Genomic DNA, 23,968 nt, shown 5'->3' with positions numbered 1-23,968 from the left:
TGCGTACGAAGTACGCATGCGCTAGCAAAATCCTTATGTTTCTCTGTGGGGTCGGGTATCCGCCCCCTCCTCGCCCCCTCCTCCCATTGGCTAGCTCCATAAATGGAGGCTAGCCATTGGGAGCCGGATCTGTCCGTCAAGGCCGGACCAGATTCGGGGGCGTTCCCGACATTTTTTCCCTCTCCGCCTCTGCGATGTCGACATCGCGGCGGTGGGCGGAGTTTCGTTTTTAAAAAAAATGTGTTTGTTTTTCCCACTACGCGGCCGACCGCCGCTGGAGGAAGTCGAGGTGAGTGCTGCCGTTCCCTCCCCCCTCCCGCTGTCCGTGAGCCCCCCCCGCCCACCTCCCGCGTCTCATGTCGATTAGTTTCTGGAGCTCGGCTCGGGTCCATTCCCGCCCCCCTCCCGCTTCCTGCCCCCCCTCCCGCTCGGAAGTGCATGTGCAGTTGCTCGTGGGGTGAGTCAGCGAGCCCCCCGCTATGTATTGCACTCGCGGGCCCCGCTCACAGCTTCAAATGTCTCTATCCCACTCGTCACGAGCTTAGCAGTATCAACGCTGCGCGAACCAGCACTGCCTCGAGTCGCGCTCCGGGCCCTTCATGCTGTCCTGCTTTTTAGCAGCAGCCACACAACTCCCAGGGACCGGTGACTGGGGGGGAATGTCTCTGTGCAACTCCCCGGTACCTTATGTTTTAGCGCTGTGGCTGGCTGGCTGACTCGCACTTTCCACGCCGCTCACTTCCACCGGGCCCACACTTCCGGAGGGGAGCCTCGGTGTAGCGTAGCTCCCGGCTGCCAACTCCTCACTCTCTCAGTCTCCAGCGCTAATGTCGGGCAGAGGTATCGCCACCTCTCACGCCATGCCAATACTAGCATCCATTCTTAACTGCCGGCTCTCCTCGGGCATGTAAGGGCTGTTGTATATAAGTTATGCCCGTCGTTGCCAGTAAGTGCCAGGCGAGCACGGCTGCCGTGACCAGCAGCTGAAGCCATCTTTCAGTTGGCACCGGTGACGAAGCAATGCCTTTATAGCATAAAATCAGCACAGATCCTGTTCGAAGCAGATTGGGTGATTTGACCACGATCACACGAGGTGATAGATGTGAGGGGAGCTGGGATTAGAACTCAGGTGCACTCTATCCGCAGGTGTCAAGTTGACCAAGCGCCCCACGGCGTTGTTGTGGTGTGAGCCTGTGAACCCTATTCACAGAGGCCCCAGTGATGTCACTTCTGCAACATCACGAGCCAAAGTGCAAGGAGAAAGGGTCTATGCACCCCGCCCTCAGACACAAACAGATCATGGCTCTCTTCTTTCACCCCCACAAGCAGGGTTTGCAGCTTCTCTTAAGATGCATCCACCCCTTCTGCTTCGAGCATAGCTCAGTCTTCAAGCAGAAGTATATCTTGGCGCTTTACACCACACCTGTTATTATTGCCTAACCCAGCGGTACTCCTTTTATCCGCACCCAAACTGTATACGTTTAGGGATCGCAGTTTGCGCGCAGAGCACTGCCTCGAGTCGCGCTCCGGGCCCTTCATGCTGTCCTGCTTTTTAGCAGCAGCCACACAACTCCCAGGGACCGGTGACTGTGGGGGAATGTCTCTGTGCAACTCCCCGGTACCTTATATGTTTTAGCGCTGTGGCTGGCTGGCTGACTCGCACTTTCCACGCCGCTCACTTCCACCGGGCCCACACTTCCGGAGGGGAGCCTCGGTGTAGCGTAGCTCCCGGCTGCCAACTCCTCACTCTCTCAGTCTCCAGCGCTAATGTCGGGCAGAGGTATCGCCACCTCTCACGCCATGCCAATACTAGCATCCATTCTTAACTGCCGGCTCTCCTCGGGCATGTAAGGGCTGTTGTATATAAGTTATGCCCGTCGTTGCCAGTAAGTGCCAGGCGAGCACGGCTGCCGTGACCAGCAGCTGAAGCCATCTTTCAGTTGGCACCGGTGACGAAGCAATGCCTTTATAGCATAAAATCAGCACAGATCCTGTTCGAAGCAGATTGGGTGATTTGACCACGATCACACGAGGTGATAGATGTGAGGGGAGCTGGGATTAGAACTCAGGTGCACTCTATCCGCAGGTGTCAAGTTGACCAAGCGCCCCACGGCGTTGTTGTGGTGTGAGCCTGTGAACCCTATTCACAGAGGCCCCAGTGATGTCACTTCTGCAACATCACGAGCCAAAGTGCAAGGAGAAAGGGTCTATGCACCCCGCCCTCAGACACAAACAGATCATGGCTCTCTTCTTTCACCCCCACAAGCAGGGTTTGCAGCTTCTCTTAAGATGCATCCACCCCTTCTGCTTCGAGCATAGCTCAGTCTTCAAGCAGAAGTATATCTTGGCGCTTTACACCACACCTGTTATTATTGCCTAACCCAGCGGTACTCCTTTTATCCGCACCCAAACTGTATACGTTTAGGGATCGCAGTTTGCGCGCAGATCTCTGCAGTGAGCGCCCAACCCAGAAAGCTATCTAACTGAACAAACTGTGTGGCAGGATCCATTTGCTGGCACATATAGCAATAATAGGTGTCCTGCAGAGCGCCAAAATGCTGCTTCGATGAGCTTCAAGCATCTCTATGCTTTCAGAAAAAAAAAAGTTAATAACCATACATTTGGCACTTTGCGCCTAAACCTCCTCTGTCGTTGTACAGCACTTTCTTCCACCTCTCTCCCTTGCCTTATAGCTACAAACTATATATATAACAAATAGTGCCAAGCCTGAAGGCGCTTTGCTAATAATATTTCGCTGTACTTCATGTTGTGCTTACACTTGCTTGTATTTCCTGTGGTTGGGATGACACCTCTGTGTAGGACGAAACCTTCACACCAGATTTCAATTCGGTGGGTGGACAAGGGGTTGGCGTCAAATAAACCCTGTTGCTGTTTCCAGTGCCATGCATAGACGAACTGGTGGTCAGGGCCGGATTTATAGCTGGTGGGCCTAGTGCCACAGTCTATTTGCCCTCCCCCCACCCCTACGACCTCCTTCTCTGTCGCAAAAGCGGTAACCCAGTTCTTTAATCTGCATTGTGCACGTACTGTTCAGCAGGCACATTAACCCTCTGCGCTACTTGGTGAATCCAAACTGCCCCTAGACATAACTCTGGTTTCACTTCTGCAGGGACATTAATCACCAGTTACTTTTACTTTTTAGTGCTGGTCCCACAAGGAACTCTGCAGCAGCAGGTACTTTTGAATCAGTAAGATAAAAAAAAAAAAAAGCGGCAGCCAGCAAAAACACAGGCGGTGGTATCCAGCTGCCCCATCGACTGCAATAAACGGGATAAATTGAGCTCTGCTACTAGTTTTGATGACCCAGGTTAGTAAAGTGCTCAGTAATTGTAATGATGGGCCGTTAAGAAAGCAAAAAAAAAATGCCCCTCAGGTCTTTCAGTTGTTGGTAAGATTGTCCCAGAATAAGGCGCTGTGAAATTTGCTGTTACTGCACCTATTATCTCCTCAAATAGTTACAGTAATATGTGCTTTGTGGGGCTCGATGTGTGGGGGGGCTCTGTGTGGGTGTGTGGGGGGGGCTCGCAGTGTGGGGGGCTCTGTGTGGGTGTGTGGGGGGGCCTCTGTGTGGGTGTGTGGGGGTCCTCTGTGTGGGTGTGTGTGGGGGGGCTCTGTGTTGGTGTGTGGGGGGGCTCTGTGTTGGTGTGTGGGGGGGCTCTGTGTGGGTGTGTGGGGGGGCTCTGTGTGGGTGTGTGGGGGGGCTCTGTGTGGGTGTGTGTGGGGCTCTGTGTGGGTGTGTGGGGGTGCTCTGTGTGCGTGTGGGGGGGCTCTCTATGGGTGTGTGTGGCATTTGCGAGAGATTAAGCTATTGCCATTGAAAATGACAATGCCATTTATTTATCTGTTTTCAAAACCAACACATAAATAAAAAAGTTGTCATTTACAATGCCAATAGCTCTAACTTTTGCAAAGGCAAAACCGTTGCATTGTAAATGCTTGTCTTACTTTCTCTCCCTCTTCGTGTGCTGCTTCCCCATCACATTCCTGCTTTAGCTTCCCCATCCCATGCGTGCCCACTTTTTAAAAATTAATCACCTCCCGAGGCTCCTTAATTGCTCCTTCCTGCCATATTGGAATGATTAAAAAAATGTCAGCTTCATCAGGACTCCTACCTGAGTCTACACACACTTCATGGTAGGAGGCTGCCACAATACAATGACACCTGGTTCCATCGTAGTGGGAGAGGTGTGGCGCCGCGGCCAGGGCGACTGACGCTGGAATCTGAGGATCAGGGTTCGATCCCCGGCTCCGGCGGCAGGTTAGCCCAGCACCATGCGACTGGGCAATAGCTTTCTTAATCTTCCCGACGGCCCCCAGCGCCTAGAGACCCTAACGGGTGATTGTGCGCTATACAAATGTGGATTATTATTATTATTATCGTACTAGATTTCTTTGGGTTGCTTTTTTTGCTAGTGATCAGCAATAATCTTTTTGCCAATTCTGAACATCTGCAAAGAGCTAAACCCAAAAGATAAACTGATTAGCTTTGCCTGCTCTTGTTTTTAACAGCAGGTTTCACTATAATTGGAAAGCGGTATGTTTGTCGGCTAGGTAGTTGGGGTTTTCTTAATCTGAATGGTTTTTACAGATGATGCATCGGTACCTTAAAACGAAAGGGACATCCAGAGAATATCAAACTATAGTTCCCTACCCAAAGCAGAACTCTTCAATGAAACATTGTTGAATTCCTGTTGTTGGTGATTGTTAGTAGTGAAGGACTTGGTAAAGATGCGTTTTTCTCTATACTTATTCCCCCTTTCTTTTTTTCATAATGTTTTATGAGGTTTTCAGTAGTATATGAACAAAAAGAAATATGAGCAAATTAGCAAAAACATAAATGTCAATTATTTTAGGTACATCATGAATTACATCCTCAGGTGTTCGTGGGTGTCTGAAGGATCTATCGAAATTACATTTGGTAAAATATGTTGTGAGGATGCATATTTTTTGTGTGTATCTTTATCATTTTCAGATACAGACAAAGCAACACCACATTTCCCTGACATGATCTATATATAGAATGTGATGGTAGTAACATAAACAACCACACAAGCATTCTGCATTTACATGTGAAAAGATAAAGCACGTCCAGTGTCTAGAGTAATGGCAGTGAACGATAACTAATGAACAGCACTGACCTGCAGTACCATGCAAAAAGGTGTTGTTGGGGTTTCGATGGGTCTGAGAGAGTAGTGAAGTATGTCGCAGCAGGAAGGCTATCAATGACAAGAAGCATTGGATTCTTGGCAGAGTAGCTGGGGGTTTAGGTGGGCCAATCATTGTGAGGGTGTGTCCAGACATTGCAGGTAAGCATGAATGTGTTGCCAAATAGTCTGAAGGCGAGATGAAGGAGGATGCATCATGGCATATAGTTCACTGGTCGTGTCGCAAATCATAAGGCTCTTGAGCCAGTTCACCGCCATATGGTACCAGCTGGTCCCCCAGCCCAGTGCAGGCTCTAGCCCCAGTGCCTGGGAGGGGAATGTTCAAACTCCTGCGCACCGGCGCATGGTCTGGCAAGGTGTTGGAGAAACATTTTACTCGTCCAGCCAAGGGAGGAGGGAGAGAGAAAGGAACCACGAGTCCAGCCATGACCAGTTAACGTGTGGAGAAGAGTAAAAGGTGTGGCCCGGGAACTGTGCATTTTGGTGATACCATGCATTCCTAAGCAAATACTGTGCAGCACCTGTGTCACCCGGGGCTTGCCTCCAGTACCCAGTGGAGTCCAACGCGGGGTGGAAACATAAATTGAGCTCCCCCCCCCCCCCCCCCCCCCCCCAAGCTATTATATGGTCATTGTACACCCTGCTCAAAAGTTGCAACAAACTGTGGAAGAACTTGGGGAAATCGACATTAGAGGCATATACATTCAGGGGCATTACAGTGACCAGCCAGTCGGCCAATGACCACCACATACCTCCCTTCCGCATCCACAGTGCTTGATAAAAACGAGAAAGGAAGTGAGCGATGGATCAAAATGTATACTCCATGGGAATCGGAGCTATAATTGGAAAAGTATCTATGGGGTCCCCAGGCCAAGGCATAGATCGGGATAGGGCCAGTGGACAGATGCGTCTCCCACAGAAAGCTATTTTTATTCCACCCGAACCAAGTACTGCAGCACCTGTTTACTGATGCCACTGATGTTCCAGGTCGTACACCGGATCTCCAGCCCACAGGAGTGCATGTTGCAGTTTAGGGGCATTGTATGGTATCAGTGTTACAGAGCGGCAGTGCGCGGTAATGCAGTCTTCTACATTGTGTGGTGTGTAAACAAACATCCCACTTCCATACCCCATCCAGCCTGGGCACACCGGGTCTCATTGACAACCCATTTGTAAATTAAACAAAACACCCAGTACGACAAGTAGACTTGGTGATGCACACCGTGGGGGGTAGGCAACGCTTCGCTGATAACTCCCAATGAAGTGTCATTCTGACAAATGGAAAACGGGATACAAGGTAACTGCTAAAGAGTAATGGAGAAAGAAAGAGGTCCTCTCAAAACTAGCCAAGCGCTGCAGCGGGTGGCTCAAATGTAGCTCCCCACATGAAGCGGAGTAACTGCCTTACACTGCAACACCTTGGACGGGAGGAGGCAGCAATTCTGTAAGATTAGTCTGTTCTCCTCCAACGTTGCTAAAGTTCGAAGTACAGCACCTGGAGCGGGCACGTCTGCGCCCTGACCGGTAATGTAGCTCCCCACATGAAGCGGAGTAACTGCCTTACACTGCAACACCTTGGACGGGAGGAGGCAGCAATTCTGTAAGATTAGTCTGTTCTCCTCCAACGTTGCTAAAGTTCGAAGTACAGCACCTGGAGCGGGCACGTCTGCGCCCTGACCGGTAGCTCAGTCTTCAGAGAATAGCTCTGAACTTTTTGTGGCATGTAGATTTGGATGGGAGGTGCACAGATCTTCTCCGGGGGACTGCGGCGATCTTTGGCGTAGGATTTACAAAATGCTTGGGCCTCCATGGGTGTGTTGAAAATACGAGAACTGCCCTGAACGTCCACACTGAGGCGGGCGGGGGATATAGCATGCCATAGTGAAGGCCCAGTTCTTTCAGCGAGGACCTCCTGGACCAGCGGCGTGAAGTCAGGATATAAGGAGATGGCTTCACCCTGGTACTGGATCTGGCCTCGCTCATGCGCCAATCGCAAGACTGTCCCTGACGTGGAAATTCCGCATACGGTCGATGATGGGCAGCGGATGTGCATATGGAGGGGGAGGGGGGGTGTACTGGTACCCATGGACTGATACGCACGCTCCACCAGGAACCCAGTTGAAAAGGCATTGTGCTTGTGCTCTAGAGTGAATGACAGTACATTTTTAGAGAGTTTAAGAGCACGTACACATTTTTTTTTAAATGCTAGCAGGTGTGAGTAGATAGCATGGCTGTGCATTTTGATTCAGTCAGTATTGTGTGCACCCCCTTTGCAAGATGTGTATTGGTTAGCATGCTATCAGCATGACACCTACCGTAAAGTTTTTTGTGTGTACGCGCATCCAAAATCACTACTGGATTAAGGGTTATTTTGATTTGGAAGATCTCTTCGAGGTAAGCATCACGTTGTTGCCAAAATGGTTGCACACACTAACATTTTAATAACGTGAGTGAGAACTACATTTCAAATAAAGTTCCTCTTTTGTAAGGCCCCATTATTACCAGCTAGGTTTGGACAGCGGGTTGATGGGGAAGAGGATGCTATTGAAGAAATTGTAGTTGTGGTGAATTGGCCATAATTGACATGATGGATTTGGGTACACTAGAAAACGATTCGGCTGTGAAGTAAATTACTTCACAAACCTAATGTCATTTCTGTTTAGAAAGCTGTTTGGTTGAAAATGTTCTTTGGTTTCTGGTGCGTTAACGTCAAAGTATAGTTTCTTTACCCTGAATGGCCGATGTTTTCAACTAAAGAAATGTATGCTGATTTTTTGCCCTTCTGAAAGCGCCAAAGATGAGCGTTGTAAAACTATTCATTAGCATCAGTACAGGGTGTTGGGTTAACCTAATATGTTGTATTTCTCTATTTAAAGGTGTTCGAGTGCTCGTTGATGCACGAGAGAAGCTTCATATTCCTTGGGGGGACCCTTCCAATCAGAAGCATGGAGAAAGGATGATGGCGTTTGACACTCGAGCAGCAATGGTGGCACAAGGTGTTGTGGAGACCCAGGTTTTTTTAAAACATCTACCATCAATCAGATCCTTATGGCAAGACAGTGGAATCCAGCATGCCTATGACAGACGTAGAGAATTTCAGTTGGTAAGACCTGTTTTAACCAGTACTACCTGTTTGGTATAACCAACAGTAATAATCTGTGGAAAAGTGTCATCATTACGTTGGTTCTATAAACGGATTCGGAAACTACGTTCAGGTTGTGCCTTGTAAGATGTTTATAAGCCAAATTTGATGTTTTAAAAGAAGTAATCTTGCAGGCTATAAGTAAGCTTAGCCACATTTTTTACAAGAATAATGGCTTTGTAATCAATTCAGTTGTAACAATTTGGAAAGATTTTCTATTTCTGTAAAATTTTAACACGTTCCATTATTGAACACTGCCATCACAGATGCTGGTACAGAGAGTAACCGAAGCCATATCAAAACCAAATTTACTTGGCACCCACATTCATTAGACTGGAAATCCTGAGTGTCAGCCTCGACTGAAAGCTTATATGGGAACCATTAAAGCAGTTGATGTTGAAATAACACAGGCCGATTGGGATAAGATTAAGATTTGCTGCAAACATGCAGTTTAAATTTTAGTATTCGCTCAGTCAAAAAACGTTGTATATTGAGCTGTATTTGAATACAATAAATTCCACCAAGGTCAGGATAAGTCTATTTAGAAACCATATAACATTGATGGCCAGTCTTGCTTGGTAATTAAATAAAAGCAATGCAGCTTAGTATGTATCTTTATTTTTTTGCTAGCATTAAACAGAAAAGCTTTTAGCTTAGTTTCATAGGCCCACCTCAGAAGAGACACCTGAACCTGATTTTTAACAGTGCAAAGTTGTGCTCTAGAGTGAATGACAGTGAATGTTCAGAGAGCAGCAGCATAATATCGATTGGTGCCCCCCTCCCAGCCCGCCACCCACTTCCCTCTCGCAATTGCCTTGACCCCCACTATTTGGAACCATACATAATGCAACTCTTTCCCCTTTTCTCGCTCTGTCATTGCCCCCTTATCTTAGCTCTCTTTCTCCTACTTGGCTTTTCTGTCCTCATCACTCTCTATTTGTTAACTTCCCTCTGTCCTCTCTTACAGGCTCTTTGTTTCCTTTTTTAGGGCTCGCCTGCTGATGCGCTTCTGCGCATAGCTGGCGAAGCTCTATTGCGGCCTATCTAGAGTTTAACCACCACTGGCGATTCCACTGGCGATTCCTCGAAGTGCATGTGCTTTTTAGGTCATTGCGCAAGCGCAAGCCCTAAAAAGCACGTGCACAATGCCACCAGCCGCCTGCCTGCCTGCCTGCCTTGCATTACCACTTCAAAGGCAGCCCTCCCAGCGCATTTCTCACCCACTTAATTATTTACGTCCGCTTGGCTGTGTCTCTCCCTCATCGCCGTTCTCCCCCCCCCCACAGCAATGCCCTCCGTCTTGTTTTATTGTAGCTTGTTACCAAATGGTCACTCCCACAGCCTTTTGCTTGCAGGGGCGTGCAGGCTGGCAGTTGCAGTCCTCTCCTCGTGGGTCAGGTTACACGCACAGCACCGTGAGGAATTTCCGTGCCTTGTGGGAATCTTGTATTCACTGCACTGGGTGATTTATGAACTTTCCGGAGTAATATTACAAGGACTGTAACTTAAAAACTTGAAGCAACAAAAGAAGTGTGCTTTGCAGCAGGCACATTAACCCTCTGTGCTACGTTATAATGAGTCAAACCTTTGATTAGACAAAACATAGATGTCTGCATTGGGTACATTAACCAACAGATTTATTTTGTCATTATAAGTAATCTTTCTTCTCAGGCTGGGCATCAGGCCAGACGTGTGACATGAAAGCGCAGAAGAGGAGACTTTCTCTTTCAGTCCCAGTCGCAGCCAGGCTTGACTCTCGTCTTGGCACCATTCACCCTGCTCACTGGAGCACGTGCACACGCTGGGCAATTCCCTACAAACGGGGCCATCATTGGCAGCTGAATTAGAATGACAGCCTCGCGACCGAACACCACCGGAGGATGCTGTCCCCAGTGACACAAGTAGTAACATTTAGGCGCACAGATTGCCATCGCGCCTTAATGTAACTCCTTCTGTCATGACTGTGTGTGTGCCCGTGTTAGCCTGCTACTGCCTCAGAGCGTGGGATGGGAGAGGGGGGCTACAGCCTGCCTACGGTAGGCACTCACAATGTGCATAGCAGCAATTGGCTATCCTCAGGAGAGAGTGCACCATACAATCAGACATTCATAAGGCACCAAACAACACGCACACAGAGCACAACCCAGCCCAAACATCTCTCCCTTGCGAGGTGTTTTTTTCTCTCGCACAAATGGGAAAAATGGCACCCATCTGTGTGGGAAATAGCCCAACCTGGCAACCCTGGAGCTGCTTTCCTTCTTAAATGGCATCACGGCAGCAGCTATTCCGGGCCCCTGCCACTCCGGGTCCCAGTTCAGGCCTTTCTTTTGAACGTCATTGTTTTCGGGCAAATTGGTCCAATTTTCAAAAGGGTAGGAGGTGCGGGGGCACACTGCAGATCAGCATTACATACCGCAAATCATTATGGCAGATGCAGTTCCTGTTGTTAGATGTGTTTTAACATATGTGTTTGCACAGCCAATGCTTGCTTTTCAGGTATCTGTGGTGACCTCCGTTGGTGTGTAAAGTAAAGTCCACATTTGTAAAGCGCACAATCACCCGTAAGGGTCTCTAGGCGCTGGGGGGCCGTCGGGAAGATTAAGCGAGCTATTGCCCAGAGTCACATGGTGCTGGGCTGACCTGCCGCCGGAGCCGGGGATCGAACCGTGGTCCCCAGATTCCGGAGTCAGTCGCCCTGGCCGCAGCGCCACGTGTGTGTTTGTGTTTTTGTTTAGGATGTGATATGTGACTGTAAGTGTGTTTGAGGTCTTCTTTTGCTTGTTTCGACTTGTTGGTAGAGTCAATTAGTAATTCGTAGAGCGAGGAGACGAGCTCCTCCCCGAATGTCTGCCTTTCAATTGAAATGACGTCAGCCCGAGTTAAAATGCAGTCTGGCACTTTGAAATGCCCTCAGTGAAACCTGGAGTCTGCTGAGGCTGTTCCTCTGAGCTCTGTGTACAGAAACCAGGTCGGCCCAGCTGCCCACGTGGGTGTCTGTTTTACCAGACATCTAAGTTCACGGTCACTCAGCACATACTAGCTACCACACCAATGTCTTTCTTTCTTTCTTTCTTTCTTTCTTTCTTCCTTTCTGTCTTTCTTCCTTACATTTCCTTCCTTCCTTCCTTCCTTTCTTTCTTTCTTTTTCTTTCTTTCTATTTGTTTGTTTGTTTCTTTCTTTCTTTCCCTTTCGCTCTGTTTTTCTTTCTTTTTCTTTCTTTCTTTCTTTCTCTCTTTCTCTTTCTCTCCCTTTCTCTTTCTCTTTCTTTCCCTTCTTTCTTTCTCTTTCTCTTTCTTTCTTCCTCTCTTTCTCTCTTTGTTTCTCTTTCCCCTCTTTGTTTCTTACTTTCTCTCTTCTTTCTCTTTCTTTCTCTCTTTCTTAGTTTCTCTTTCCCCATGTCTTTCTTTTTATTTCTCTCTTTCTTTCTCTTTCTCTATCTTTATTTCCCTTTCCTTCTCTCTTTTTTCCTTTCCCTTTCTCTCTTTCTTTCCCTTTCCCTTTCTTTCTTTCCCTTTCTCTCTTTCTTTCTTTCTCTTGAGTCAATAGGTTTAAAGAGTAGATAAGAGGGTGGGCAGGTGGGATAGAAGTGGTGTCACCACACTGTAAGGCATACTGACGCATGTTTCTATTCCACCAGCTAAATACAGAGTCTTTCCTGCGTTCCAGTCATGCACTAGTGGGGTTCAAGTGAAGTTCAGAAAAGTGACACCCACTCTATCTATCGCCCTCACTCTATCTGTCTATCTATCGCCCTCACCTTATCTGTCTATATCGCACTCACTCTATCTATTGCCCTCCCTCTATCTATCTATTGCCCTCCCTCTATCTAGCTATCGCCCTCACTCTATCTATCTGTCTAGCTATCGCCCTCACTCTATCTATCTATCTATCTATCGCCCTCCCTCTATCTATCGCTCTCCCTCTATCTATCGCTCTCCCTCTATCTATCGCCCTCACTATCTATCGCATCACAACAGCATCACTCAGCAGCATCACTCAGGGGCACCTCAACATCACTATGCGCTACCACAGCATCACTGAACGCCACAGCATCACTCGTCGCCACCACAACATCACTCCGTGCCACCACACCATCAATCTGTGCAACCATTCAACAACAGCTGGTTCAAATATGTTCTCTCAATGTTTCAAGCTTTATTACAAATGTCACAAAAAGATGTTACTATTTCACTTCTGTTATTGGATTTTCGTCACAATATTATGCACTGAACATAATATTCACAAAAGTTATTTACAAAAGTTTAAGCTATTGACATTATAAATTACAATAACTTTTATTTAACCCCTTCGACGCTCATGACGAGCTCAGCTTGTCATGAGTTACGCCTGTCGTACGCTCATGACGAGCTGAGCTCGTCATGAACCGCGGGATTTTAAAAAAGTCAGCGCACAGCGGGAAAATGTGTAGCGCGCATGGGGTTAAGTATTAATTATTTAAAAAAAATTAAAAGCCTAAAAGCCATTGTTATTTGTAATATCAATACATCTAAGTCACGTAAATGCAACACATATTGCATTACAAATGCGATAGGTGTCACATTTGCAAAAGGTATAACTATTGGCATTGTAAATGACAAAGCTATTAATTTAGCTATTTTCAAAAATAAGACATAAATAAAAAAAAATTAATTTATAAGACCAATAGGTTAAACTTTCCTAATGCGAGCCCTATTGCATTTCCAATGCTTGTTTCCCTTTTCTTTGTTATGATATTATTCATGTTGAATATGGGTCTTGAAACTCTGTTACTTGAAACTCCTCCACATTGCAGACTAATGTTGTGCCTTTTGCAACACGCGGCCGGCCCTCCATGGGTTGTAGGCGACTTGCTGTGTAATACTTGCATGGATATTCATCACCAAATACTCCCAAGCCTCCCCTAAACAACGCGGCCGGCCCTACATAGGGCTGTGGCCCATATGCTGTGTATATATATATATACACCCTTATCCATGGTTCTCTTGAGAAAATAAAAACAGATTTATATAAAAAATATCGATTAGCAAAAGTGTAGGTGTAAAATTCTCCAATGCAGGAATATGATGCTGTAATTTTATATTTTCTTGCTCTTGCTATTTCAATTAAAGTCAAGTCACATGTTTTATGTAGGCAATGCATTTTGTAAGGAAAGGGAGTGCTTCAGTTCTAAATGTTTGATTTGTAACTTTTCTGGTGAAGGTTTAAGTAAACAAGCGTTTGGGAAAACAATCTGGATATGTGTTACTGGAAGTGTTTTTATAATAATTGGGAAACTTTGTGTGTAGCCTTCAGGTGTTCTAGATAGAAAATCCTATAATGAGGCAACTCCTTGGGCTACAACGGTATGGAAGCAGAGTTGATTTTTATTTGTGAACAGGATCATCAGAGAAGTGTTATGAGAGTTAGAAGATGGCTACACTTCTCAGTCCTTTCTGTACACATTGCTGCCATATGCTAAAAGTATTGTATCTTAAGAGGGTTTCAGTGTCCCCATGAAGAGCATCACAGTAATCCTATTTGGTCGACAGCAGAGCTAAAGGAACAGAGGGGCAAAGTTACGTTTTTCAACTCCAGAAATGCTGGAAAGTGTGCTTGTCTACCGATGGATAAAACATTATTCTGGTCCAATATCCTCCGATTCAGTGTACTCCACATATCTTCTAGGATCACCAGACAATTGTCTTATCTGTGTACCCATGATAAACTTGAGGATAATAAAACGCAAATGTAAATACGTTCTGATGGTGTCGTGCCTTCCGGTCAGTGCAGCTGTTGCTGATATCCAATTTCTGAGAAAACATAATCCTACAAGAATTATTTGATCTTAAAAATAATTCCCCTTTAAACATTAACTGAGGATCTTTGTCCAGTGGGTCCCTTATCTAAGGTGTCAACACCAATTCTGAGCAACAGTAAACATCACACGCCCTTCTGTTTCCCTTATATTATTTCTTGGTTAACATCGAGCTGGTTACTGAGCAGGCTGGGTACCATGAACTGCTTTAAAGCCAGACAGTTGGTCTTCTTCCATTCAGTTAACAGCATTGCAGGAAAGAGACTATTCGCTGCTGTCCTCTAGTGGGCTTATGGTAAGTATTATGCAAGTAATTTTAGCTTGACAGGGTAGCCACTGGTACAAATTATATGACTTCAGAGCGAGTATTTCTCTTACAGTTCATGCTGTTGAGTTATTTGTTCTGTGTCCTGCGGAATGTTTGCTTTGCAGTGTATGAGGGACCCTGAAATGTCAAGTAGTTCCTCTTCTCATAGTCATTTATATAGAAATCTTTTTATTTTAAACTGCAGCCGGCTTGTGTAGCTATTTTTAGTCTGGACTAAAAACGCATGCACCATATTGGCTTTTTATGATGCCTATTTGCCAAGTCCCTTTACCTTTCCTGGAACTTTATATGAACATTATCATGCGTCTCCACAATACATTTAATACATATTGAACAGTAGTCTGATTGGGGTGATTTGATGGGTGATCTTAACTGTTTTTCATGTTGCCTCCTTTTTTTTGCTATCCTTTTAGTTTGTTCTAACAGCATTTCCTTGGCTTCACAATATAGTGACTTCTTGAATTATTTATTTATTTATTTTAACAGTTTTATAGAGCGCTGGCTAGACTTGGAGGTATCAGAGCGCTTTACATGAGCATCAGATCATAGTTACAGGTTACATCGTTACAAAGGTTACACAGTTCTTAGAGCATGGCAACATCGTTACTTCTAAGGTCGAGATAGACAAGCACAAATACGTAAGGGGAAAAGCAGGCAAGGTGAGAGATTCAGGGGAGGGGGGTTAGAGCAGGGGAAGTAGACAGATAATGAAGGCGGGAAAGAGGAGGGGAGGGTGAGAGACACAGCATGGGGAGAGGAGGGGAAGGGTGATGGGGACACAAACCGGTAGACGAGTCAAGGCAACGTCCAAAGTCCAGTAAGCTGTGATCCCAGGGGAAGTGGTATTCCTTCCCTATCTCTATTGCGAGAGGCTCCCTTTACGCAGTGGACTCTCTGAGGGGTCTCTGAGACTCCAAGGCCTACATACTGGATCCTTCCCCAAAAAGGGGAGAGGGAGTGCTTTGGCAAGGGGTGCCATACCATACCTCAAGTGTGAGTGGCTCCATTGGCGCAGTGGACTCCCTCAGCGGGTTCGCTGAGACTCCAGAGTATAAATATTGGATCTTTCCCCAACAAGGGGTGAAGGAGTGCTTGGTCAAAGGGCACAAAGGACAGGGGGTAGGCAGAGTAGCAGGCAAAGGGAGAGATTCAGGGGAGAGAGGATAGGAGCTAGGGAAGAGACAATAAGGAGAGACAAAAATAAGTTTGCCTAAAGACCGACTGGGTAGGTGACGACCAAGGAGGGAATCCACGGCCCATCTCCCCTATAGCTAAACCAAGTAGCTCCATCGGGCATCAGACAAAACAGTTAAGTCTCAAAACATTGAGAGAGGAGGGAGGGAGAGACATAAATAGAGGGAGGATGTGGTAGGAGACGACGGGAGAGACGAAAGGAAGTGCAACGATGTGGCACTAAACGATGTAATTCCTAAACTATTCAGTGAAATGTCTCAATTTGTATACTGTTTTTTTTGTGTCTGCTGCATTTTGAAATTTTGCAGTTTATTTTAAGGCCCTTTGCATTCAGCTGATCTCTTCTCTAATCACTTTGTGAATCAAATTATTGTTGCCAAATTGTTTTTCAATGGGAGGAGACCTGGTATGTTCTCAGAAGATGAATAGACCGGTTTCAAAATATCTGCAGCTGCCAAGAAGGGTGATAACTTCCTTCCTCCCAGTAGGAACCTTCCTTCCATTTCTGTGCTACAAAATCTGGGGCATGTATTAATGCTCGACCCTTGAACGTGACCCTAGAAAGCCATCGCAGTTGTGATCTGATTTCTTGGTTTAAGTACTATTAAGTCTCTTCTGTTAAAAAGTGCTGTAATGTGCTCTTCGATACACTAGTATAATGAATTATAGTATTCCAGTATTGATGTCATAATTTGTAGATCATACTATAAATGTTATTTGACAATGTTGTTTCTCTCTAACCTTTCAAATCATAACTTGATAAAACCACGTGTCCCTCTGGGGAAATTAGTGACAGCTGGTCTAGTAAAATACCCATTGCCTGAATTTTAGCATGGAAATGCTTTAGCCATTTTTCAAATTGGCATATTAGGTTGTCTGAAATGGAAGCAAACTAAAGCTCCCTGCTAGTAAACCAAAATGTAGGCCAGTTCTGAAAAGTCAGACATTTGATGGTCATTGTTCGAGAGTGCTGGATATTGTGGCTCGTGTGCATAATAATATTGATAGTTATTATCTGCCTCCAAGTAAAATGTGCACAAGATGTTCAATTGTAAGTTAATGGTAATGTGGGCAAGCTTTGTGGCAAGCCCAATATATTAAAGTGATTCTTGGCTTAATGTGAGAAAAGGGAATCCATGTCGAGAGTGCCAACACTGTGGCTATGAGTATATCTTGAATGAAAAAGGGGCTGGTAAGTTTTATACAGTGCATAACGGCAGTGATCTGTAGTAGTGTTTAAGACTTCTTTTTGTTTTGCTTATAAACGTTTTCTACATAATTTCTTGACTACAAAAGTATGTTGAAGAAAAATAATGTAACATATTTTATAACAGGAATTGAATGTGGCACGTTGTTGTCCCTCCCTAGCAATTCCATGTCTTGGACCTGGATATTGTCCTACTAATTGATGAATGGAGGATATGTTATCTGGTATTAAACCAGCTATCCTAGACTGCTCTTAGGGTCTGTTTCATATTATCCATCTTGGAATCACGTTGGCTTCCCCCAAAGAAGTTGTATTAGTCTCGAGTAGAAATTTTCCTGTAAAGATATTGCCTCAAAGACCCGAAGCTCTGGATTGTGTGGCTGTTGCACCTTATTCGAACCTTAATAAAAATATATTTTCAATTTTTATTCTTGTAGGCTATAAGGCATGCAAAGCACCCCCCCCCCCCATTTGTGTACATGCCTTGAAGGTGCCCTTTATTGGCTGCTAAGTGAGAACCATTCTATTGTAGTTAGATGTTTTACTCTCTTTTAATCTCGTTACCAGTCTGGGTTGCTGAGGCTTTAAACAAAACAATGACTAGTTTGAGCAGTGTATTACGTTTTACATAATGCTTCCTAGGTGAAAGAAATCCGAATCCTTGACAGCAGCTTGGTTCATGTCTTCAGAGGGAATCATGCTTATCTTCAGCAGACCTTGTTGATGCTGTGCTGGTTTGGCCACTTTTGTACATAGTCCAGTAGGCTGAAAACTGTCTTGAGAGTGAACCCATGAAACTTTGCTACTAGCGTTCACATTGGTTGGCTTTTCAAGAGATTAGTTCTCTATAGCATATTTCTCTATTGTTAAATATGCTGTGTTTTTTTAATGCATTGACATATACACCAGTTGAAACATACATTTGCTTCAAAGCACATAGATGAGAGCATTCCTGAATAAACACTTTTCTTCTGCTTATGACATATTTCATGCTCACATTATTGATCCTCTGCATAAACGGGTGAGCATTCCCGAAAACATGCTTTTCTATTGCTTGTGAAAGATTTCAGATTCTCAGTAAGGATCCTCTGCATAGTGGTCAGTGGCTTTATCATTCATAGGCACTATAAATACCAATGGTGACAAACATGCTAGGCAGAGGTGAAGTGAGAATCTGCACTTTTAGTTGTGTAGGAATGAAGTTTGAAAGATAAAGGAAGAGCATTTTAACAGTGTTTGGCAGCGAGTATTGAGGCTGTATGGGTTGGTTTGTAGCTTCCTTAATTTTTGCTAGTAGAACTTTGTCCAGTCCTTTTAATTCGTTTTTAGGTTGCGGTTGCTCTGTGCCTGTGAAATCTATTGTATTCTTAAAAGTGATTTAAAACCCGCTCTTCCCTTTCATTCGATTGTGTGCTTGCTGCTTATTTTTCGTCTGTTTCTACGGGTTGTAGCATACCATTTCCTGCTGTTCCAATGTCTTGTCTGTGTCCTGAGGCTCAAGTACTCCTTTCTATTGTCTTAAAATTCTTTACTTTAATTACGAGCAAGCACACCACTTTTCTACATACTTCTTGGTGACTGTGCTGCTTACAGAATTTAAATTTAGCATTTTTTTTTAATTTGGTGTCAGTTCCTTGCATATTTTTTGTGTTTTTGTAGGCACTTGAAGATTAAGCAATTTCATTATTATAGGATGTTGAGCCGATGCTGTGACAAGAAACTGGTTCCCCAGCTCTAAAATAGGCAGCTCTAGCTGCAGTGCCACATTCTCTCCCCTCTGAGCCTTGCCTTCTTCAGCTGTCTAAATGAAGGGTGCTTTAAGTTAATCAAGCAGAGGCATAGCAAAGATGTCATGTGCCTAATACACTCCATTCGGCTGCATCATAGGATGCCTATTCATTTCAGTGGATTTGCAAATCTCCTTACTAATTGCCTAACAGTAAAGATTATTTTATTTTCAATTACTTTGAGGCGCTTATAATATCTATCCCCAAGACACGACTTCTGTTGTGGCTTCTACAATGGCTACAGCTGGCGACATTTAGAACTTTGAAACAACTTGGAGGTTTGGCGTCATGTGAATTTTGGAAAATTAGTTTACAGCTTTGTCCCCATTTGAAATGCACTTTGTGTGAGCAGCATCAACCAGCTTTTTCTTGCTTCCTCAGTTGTCTTTGCTTCCTCATCATTGGTGCTTGCACATCTCTCTCACCCTCATCTCTCCATGGCCTGTGTTCCCTCTCCTTCCAAGAAGGTACTCGACCCTTTTAGCAGATTTGCTTTCAGAGAGGCAGAATCTTGCTGTGAGTGAAAAGGAAGGCTGCTTAACACCTTTATTATGCAGTGCTGCTTCGAACCAAATCCCACCTGTTTCAAATTGTTAACTCAGTTCACCCTAGCTGTTACACAGTGCTAAATACCAAGAGATACCGCTGCAAAAAACTCCTCAGAGCGTCGTTAAAAAAAACAAACAACAATTTACAGCCTGCAGCAAGTAGTTTGATTTCAACACGTTTTCTGTGGTTTGTGTGAGGGCGGATTAATTGTAATGAGTTTGAGTGAGTTGCTGAGACTTAAACCATGGTCCTCGGGTCCAAAGTGGGCAGATCTGACTGCTACACCACATCCTCTTCCCATCTCTTTAATGTGTTTTCTTGGACAGAGCCAAGAGCACGGAATTCCCACTAGAAGCTTACCTAGCCCTTAGCCTCTCCACTTGTGATTCTTATTTGCATTTCCTAACATGCATTCCTTACGAGTACATCTGCAGGCCGTCTCTCTCCACCCGTGTTTTGCAGCCTCCTCCCGGCTCACACCTCGTTGCTTACCCCCTTGTTTTATTTATTTATGTTTCCACAGATACAGCTTTCCAGTCAGAGCAGAGAGCAGCCAGTGACACGCGGCACAGTCTCACTTAACTCCTTCGATGCTCATGACGAGCTCAGCTCGTCATGAGCCACGGTGCTCCTGTGCTCATGACGAGCTCGTCATGACCTTTAGAAACGCTTGCATGCTGGGCTAATTTCCCTGCTGTGCAAGTATTCTATGAAAGCAGGCGTGGTCATATGAGCACACAAGCACTGTGCTGCATGACGAGCTGAGCTCGTCATGAGCACGGGGCACTGTGCGCGCCCCCTCTCCCCCCAGCATAGGGGGGGAATGTGCCCAGCAGTGAAGGTGTTCATCTCGGTCCCCGGCCTCATCTGCATTTGCACTGTACTGATCGGCTAAATGTTTTTAGGTCTCGCGCCTGTGTTGCAGTGCGCAGCATTGCTCGCGTAGCGCGAGACCTCTTGTATGGGCTTTAGAAAGCTAGCAACACACTTTTGCGTGTGGGTTTGCTTTCCCCGTCTTCCATTGGCTTTTGCATGATTTCGTTTTGTTTTTTTAAACGGCATGCAATTGGGCAAAGGCGAGCGCATGTCCCGCCTTTGCTCCGCCCATTCCCACCGGTGGACAGCACGCGCAGCAGCGCATGTTCGCCTCTCTGCCATGCTCCCCTCCCACCAACCCCCGCTCCGCTCCCCTCCCCCCAACCCCCGCTCCATTGTTTTTTTTTTCTTTTAAAAAAAAATATTTATTAAAGCTGAATGTTTGGCGTAGCTTGTGTACTTTTTAATGTGGATACAGCGTGTTTGCTTGTTCATTAAAGAAATTACAAAAACCGAAACCTGTAATCAGCCGCAGGGAAAGTTACGACAAAGAAACTCAAGAAAACCATTGTGGTTGGTCCTACCCAGAGAAAAGCGCTTGGTAAACGTAGGCATACATTGAAAATGACATTTTTGTGGCAAGCGGTGCTGCGGGTAGCATGAAGTAGGTGAAAGAGGAGGTATTCCTTCGCCTTGGCGCAGAGGGCGCAGAGTGCACAGGTGCTGTGGGCTGCACACTGTCCAGCATTGTTTGTGCTGCCCTGTTATCTTTTGAGGGTGCTGCTGAACTCGTGGGGTGGAGTTATCTACTGTCAAGTGGTCTGGAGTGGGGAGAATCCGCAGCTTTGTCCGGCACCTTCTCGACTGCCATCAGATATGTCCCATACATAGCAAGATGCCAGTGTTGAAAGTTGAAATCCCAGGACTGAAAGGGCACACCGAATGACGTGATTGAGCACCGACTGACTGGCGGGGCCCTGTGATGTACGTTAGATGAGCAGGACGTGCAGTGCACGGTGTGACTGGAGCAGGACGTGCAGTGCACGGTGTGACTGGAGCAGGACGTGCAGTGCACGGGGTGACTGGAGCAGGACGTGCAGTGCACGGGGTGACTGGAGCAGGACGTGCAGTGCACGGGGTGACTGGAGCAGGACGTGCAGTGCACGGGGTGACTGGAGCAGGACGTGCAGTGCACGGGGTGACTGGAGCAGGACGTGCAGTGCACGGGGTGACTGGAGCAGGACGTGCAGTGCACGGGGTGACTGGAGCAGGACATGCAGTGCACGGGGTGACTGGAGCAGGACATGCAGTGCACGGGGTGACTGGAGCAGGACGTGCCGTGCACGGGGTGACAATACTGATCCTGCATCGACATCCGCGGAGGGCGCCGCAGCCCTGACTCAATCACTACACCCGGCTAGCCTGGGCATGCCCAGCCCCCTTTCTGAGACAGCTATGCAGTATGCGTTCAGAGCTGCTCTAAAAATAGAGCCCATCCCGCCGCTAAAACCCTGGGGGGGTGGGGCCTGCGCTGAGGGCCCTTCAACCACCGCGGTGACTCCTGCTGCTGGGGAGGCAAGCTGTGTCCCTGCCCGACCCCCTCCGCAGAGCTCCCAGGCTGTGCACATGCAGGTCTTGGGGCCCTTCCGCGGTGGGCACCAAAGCCATGCCACCAGCAGCATTGCCCGCACTCCCAGGCTGTGCACATACATGTCTCTGGATTCTTCAGTGGCAGGCACCAATGCCATGCCACCAGCAGCAGTGCCAGCACCCCCATGCTGTGCACATACATGTCTAGGGGTTCTTCCTCGGCGGGCTCCAAAGCCATGCCACCAGTGGCAGTGCCAGCACTCCCAGGCTGTTCACATACATGTCTCGTTTATGTTTTATGCTCCTATTACAAAACATCCTGCTTCCTTCTTTTCTAAGCACACTGCAGGCTCATCTGTGGCTTGTTAATATGGCTCTTCTGTCTTTAATTACAAATGAGGAATCATTCATGCAGCTGTGAACACGGGATTACTTCCTGCGTTTACATATGGTACTGATAAATGGAAACCAGCAGTTGTAATGCAATAGGTCTCGCATTATTTAAGTTTGAGCTATTGGCATTGCTAAATAATGTAACACCAATAGCTCAAACTTTAATAATGCGAGACCTATTTCATTGCAAATGCTTGTTTTTGTTGTCCTTCCCCCCATTTACCTAATCTCCCTGCTTTATAATACCACCAGTACCAGTACAATATATTGCCTTTCTCAATATGCATATCATAACACTTTAACGGAGTTTCAGTAACTTCTATTGCACAACTACTCACCAAGTTTCTACTTACAGCAGCTTATTTTTAATCGCATAGATGAAACCTATTGCATTTTCCAATGCCTTTTCCTTTTTAGGTCTCGACCTGCCAATGTGCTTGCGCATTGCTGGCGAGGCATATAGAGGGCCACCAGCAAATCCTATCAAGAGGTTTTGAAGTGCGGATTATGCCCAGTGCACGTGAGGCATTCAAGCGCGAAGCTTCGCCAGGGCGCGCTCGGCCTCACTTCCGGTCTTACTTTCATTAATGCTCACACCCCATATGCTCTCTCGTTCCCTCCCACCCGTCCAACTTCAAATGAACGCCGCTCCCCTGCTCCACCATTTGTCTGCCTCGCATCAGACTTAAAAGCTGCCGCTCTCCAGTCCGCCGCATCAGTGCCTCGCATCGGACTTCAAAGCCGCTCCTCCCCCTCCCACTCCACCCAACAGATAGTAATATGCCACAGCTTTACAGATAGTTTTCATTTTCCGTTGCAATACTCCTTTGCTTTTAATAAAAACCTTTCGCTCCAAACATGCACTTCACGTACAAACTACCACTAGCGTTCCTCACCATTTTTCCTTGCTTTACATACTACGCTTTATATTCTACCTCATACTTTACTACATTTGTTATCTAGCTAGTATACTTCTTTGGCCGCAGAATTATAGTTTATATGCAAATTTAACTTAAGGCTGCTATTTTACGGTATATACAAATATGTATGTTACACTAACACGCAACACACCAACTGCTTTGCACTTTGCTTGCAGTTTAGTTCGCCTTTTAATATTTCATTTATTTCTTCCTTTCATCGCATTGCTTTTCTCAGCAAAACTTTTTGCTTAGGCACACATTGCAACTAAAGCTGCTTAATTTGTCGCTACTACACATTCTGTACTGCAAAACAAATAGTTAAAATGTGTTAAAGTGACTCACCAACAGTAATTACCTCTTTTAAACATTTCCTCTTTGCATATGCTTCTGAAACTCACCCATATTAGTGTTTCCTAGTTCGTATGCTCACTAGTTACTGCTTATATTATAAGTTGCTTTCTAAATACTAATTCTGCTACTGCTAATATTAGAAGTTGTTTAAAAAATAACGCTAACGCTGTTTACTCCCTATGTGTGTAGCTTGTTCTCAGCGCTAACCAGTAAGTAACTTGATTTGCTTTGTCAAAATTCACCCGTGCTCAGTTTGTTGTCATTGGAAAGACGTGCTGAGCTGCCATTCTTTCTTACCCACACCGATTCTTTGTACACTCGTGGCAAAGTCGTCGGGCGGGAGGCATGAATGTGTTCACAAACATGTAAAAAAAATCACTTTAAAAAAATGCCCAAAACACTGCAAAGACACCATCCCTGTGGCTCATGTAGCACCAGCGATCTAACCAAGAAGAGCAAAACCATAACGTTTGCCAATGGAACAAAATGGGATCAAAGATCTTTCACAAACTGTAACAGTAAAAACATCTATTTAATCATGTGCCGCTGCAGAAAGGACTATGTAGGGATGACATCAAGACCGGTCAAAGTATGGATCGGTGAACATAAGAGTAACATCCGGCATTAGCAAACCACGACCAGGTGCACTGCATTTCGCATTTATCGACCAATCAAACATGGTACAAATAGGTCCCACCGCGCCCTCTCAT

The 23,968-nt window shown here is 45.9% G+C and overlaps 1 protein-coding gene across 1 annotated transcript in view; it reads left to right on the top strand.

Moving 5' to 3' along the window:
• GNA13 (G protein subunit alpha 13) overlaps nt 1-23,968 on the top strand; it is a 255,054-nt gene that overhangs the window by 46,335 nt on the left and 184,751 nt on the right. Inside the window, exon 2 of the mRNA XM_078654304.1 lies at nt 8,063-8,289. Coding sequence (XP_078510430.1) covers nt 8,063-8,289 — 227 coding nt within the window. The remainder of the gene's footprint in view (nt 1-8,062; nt 8,290-23,968) is intronic.

Source organism: Lissotriton helveticus, chromosome 7 (assembly GCF_964261635.1).
Source record: "Lissotriton helveticus chromosome 7, aLisHel1.1, whole genome shotgun sequence".
Taxonomy (NCBI): Eukaryota; Metazoa; Chordata; class Amphibia; order Caudata; family Salamandridae; genus Lissotriton; species Lissotriton helveticus.
This window is presented reverse-complemented; position numbering and strand designations above follow the sequence as displayed.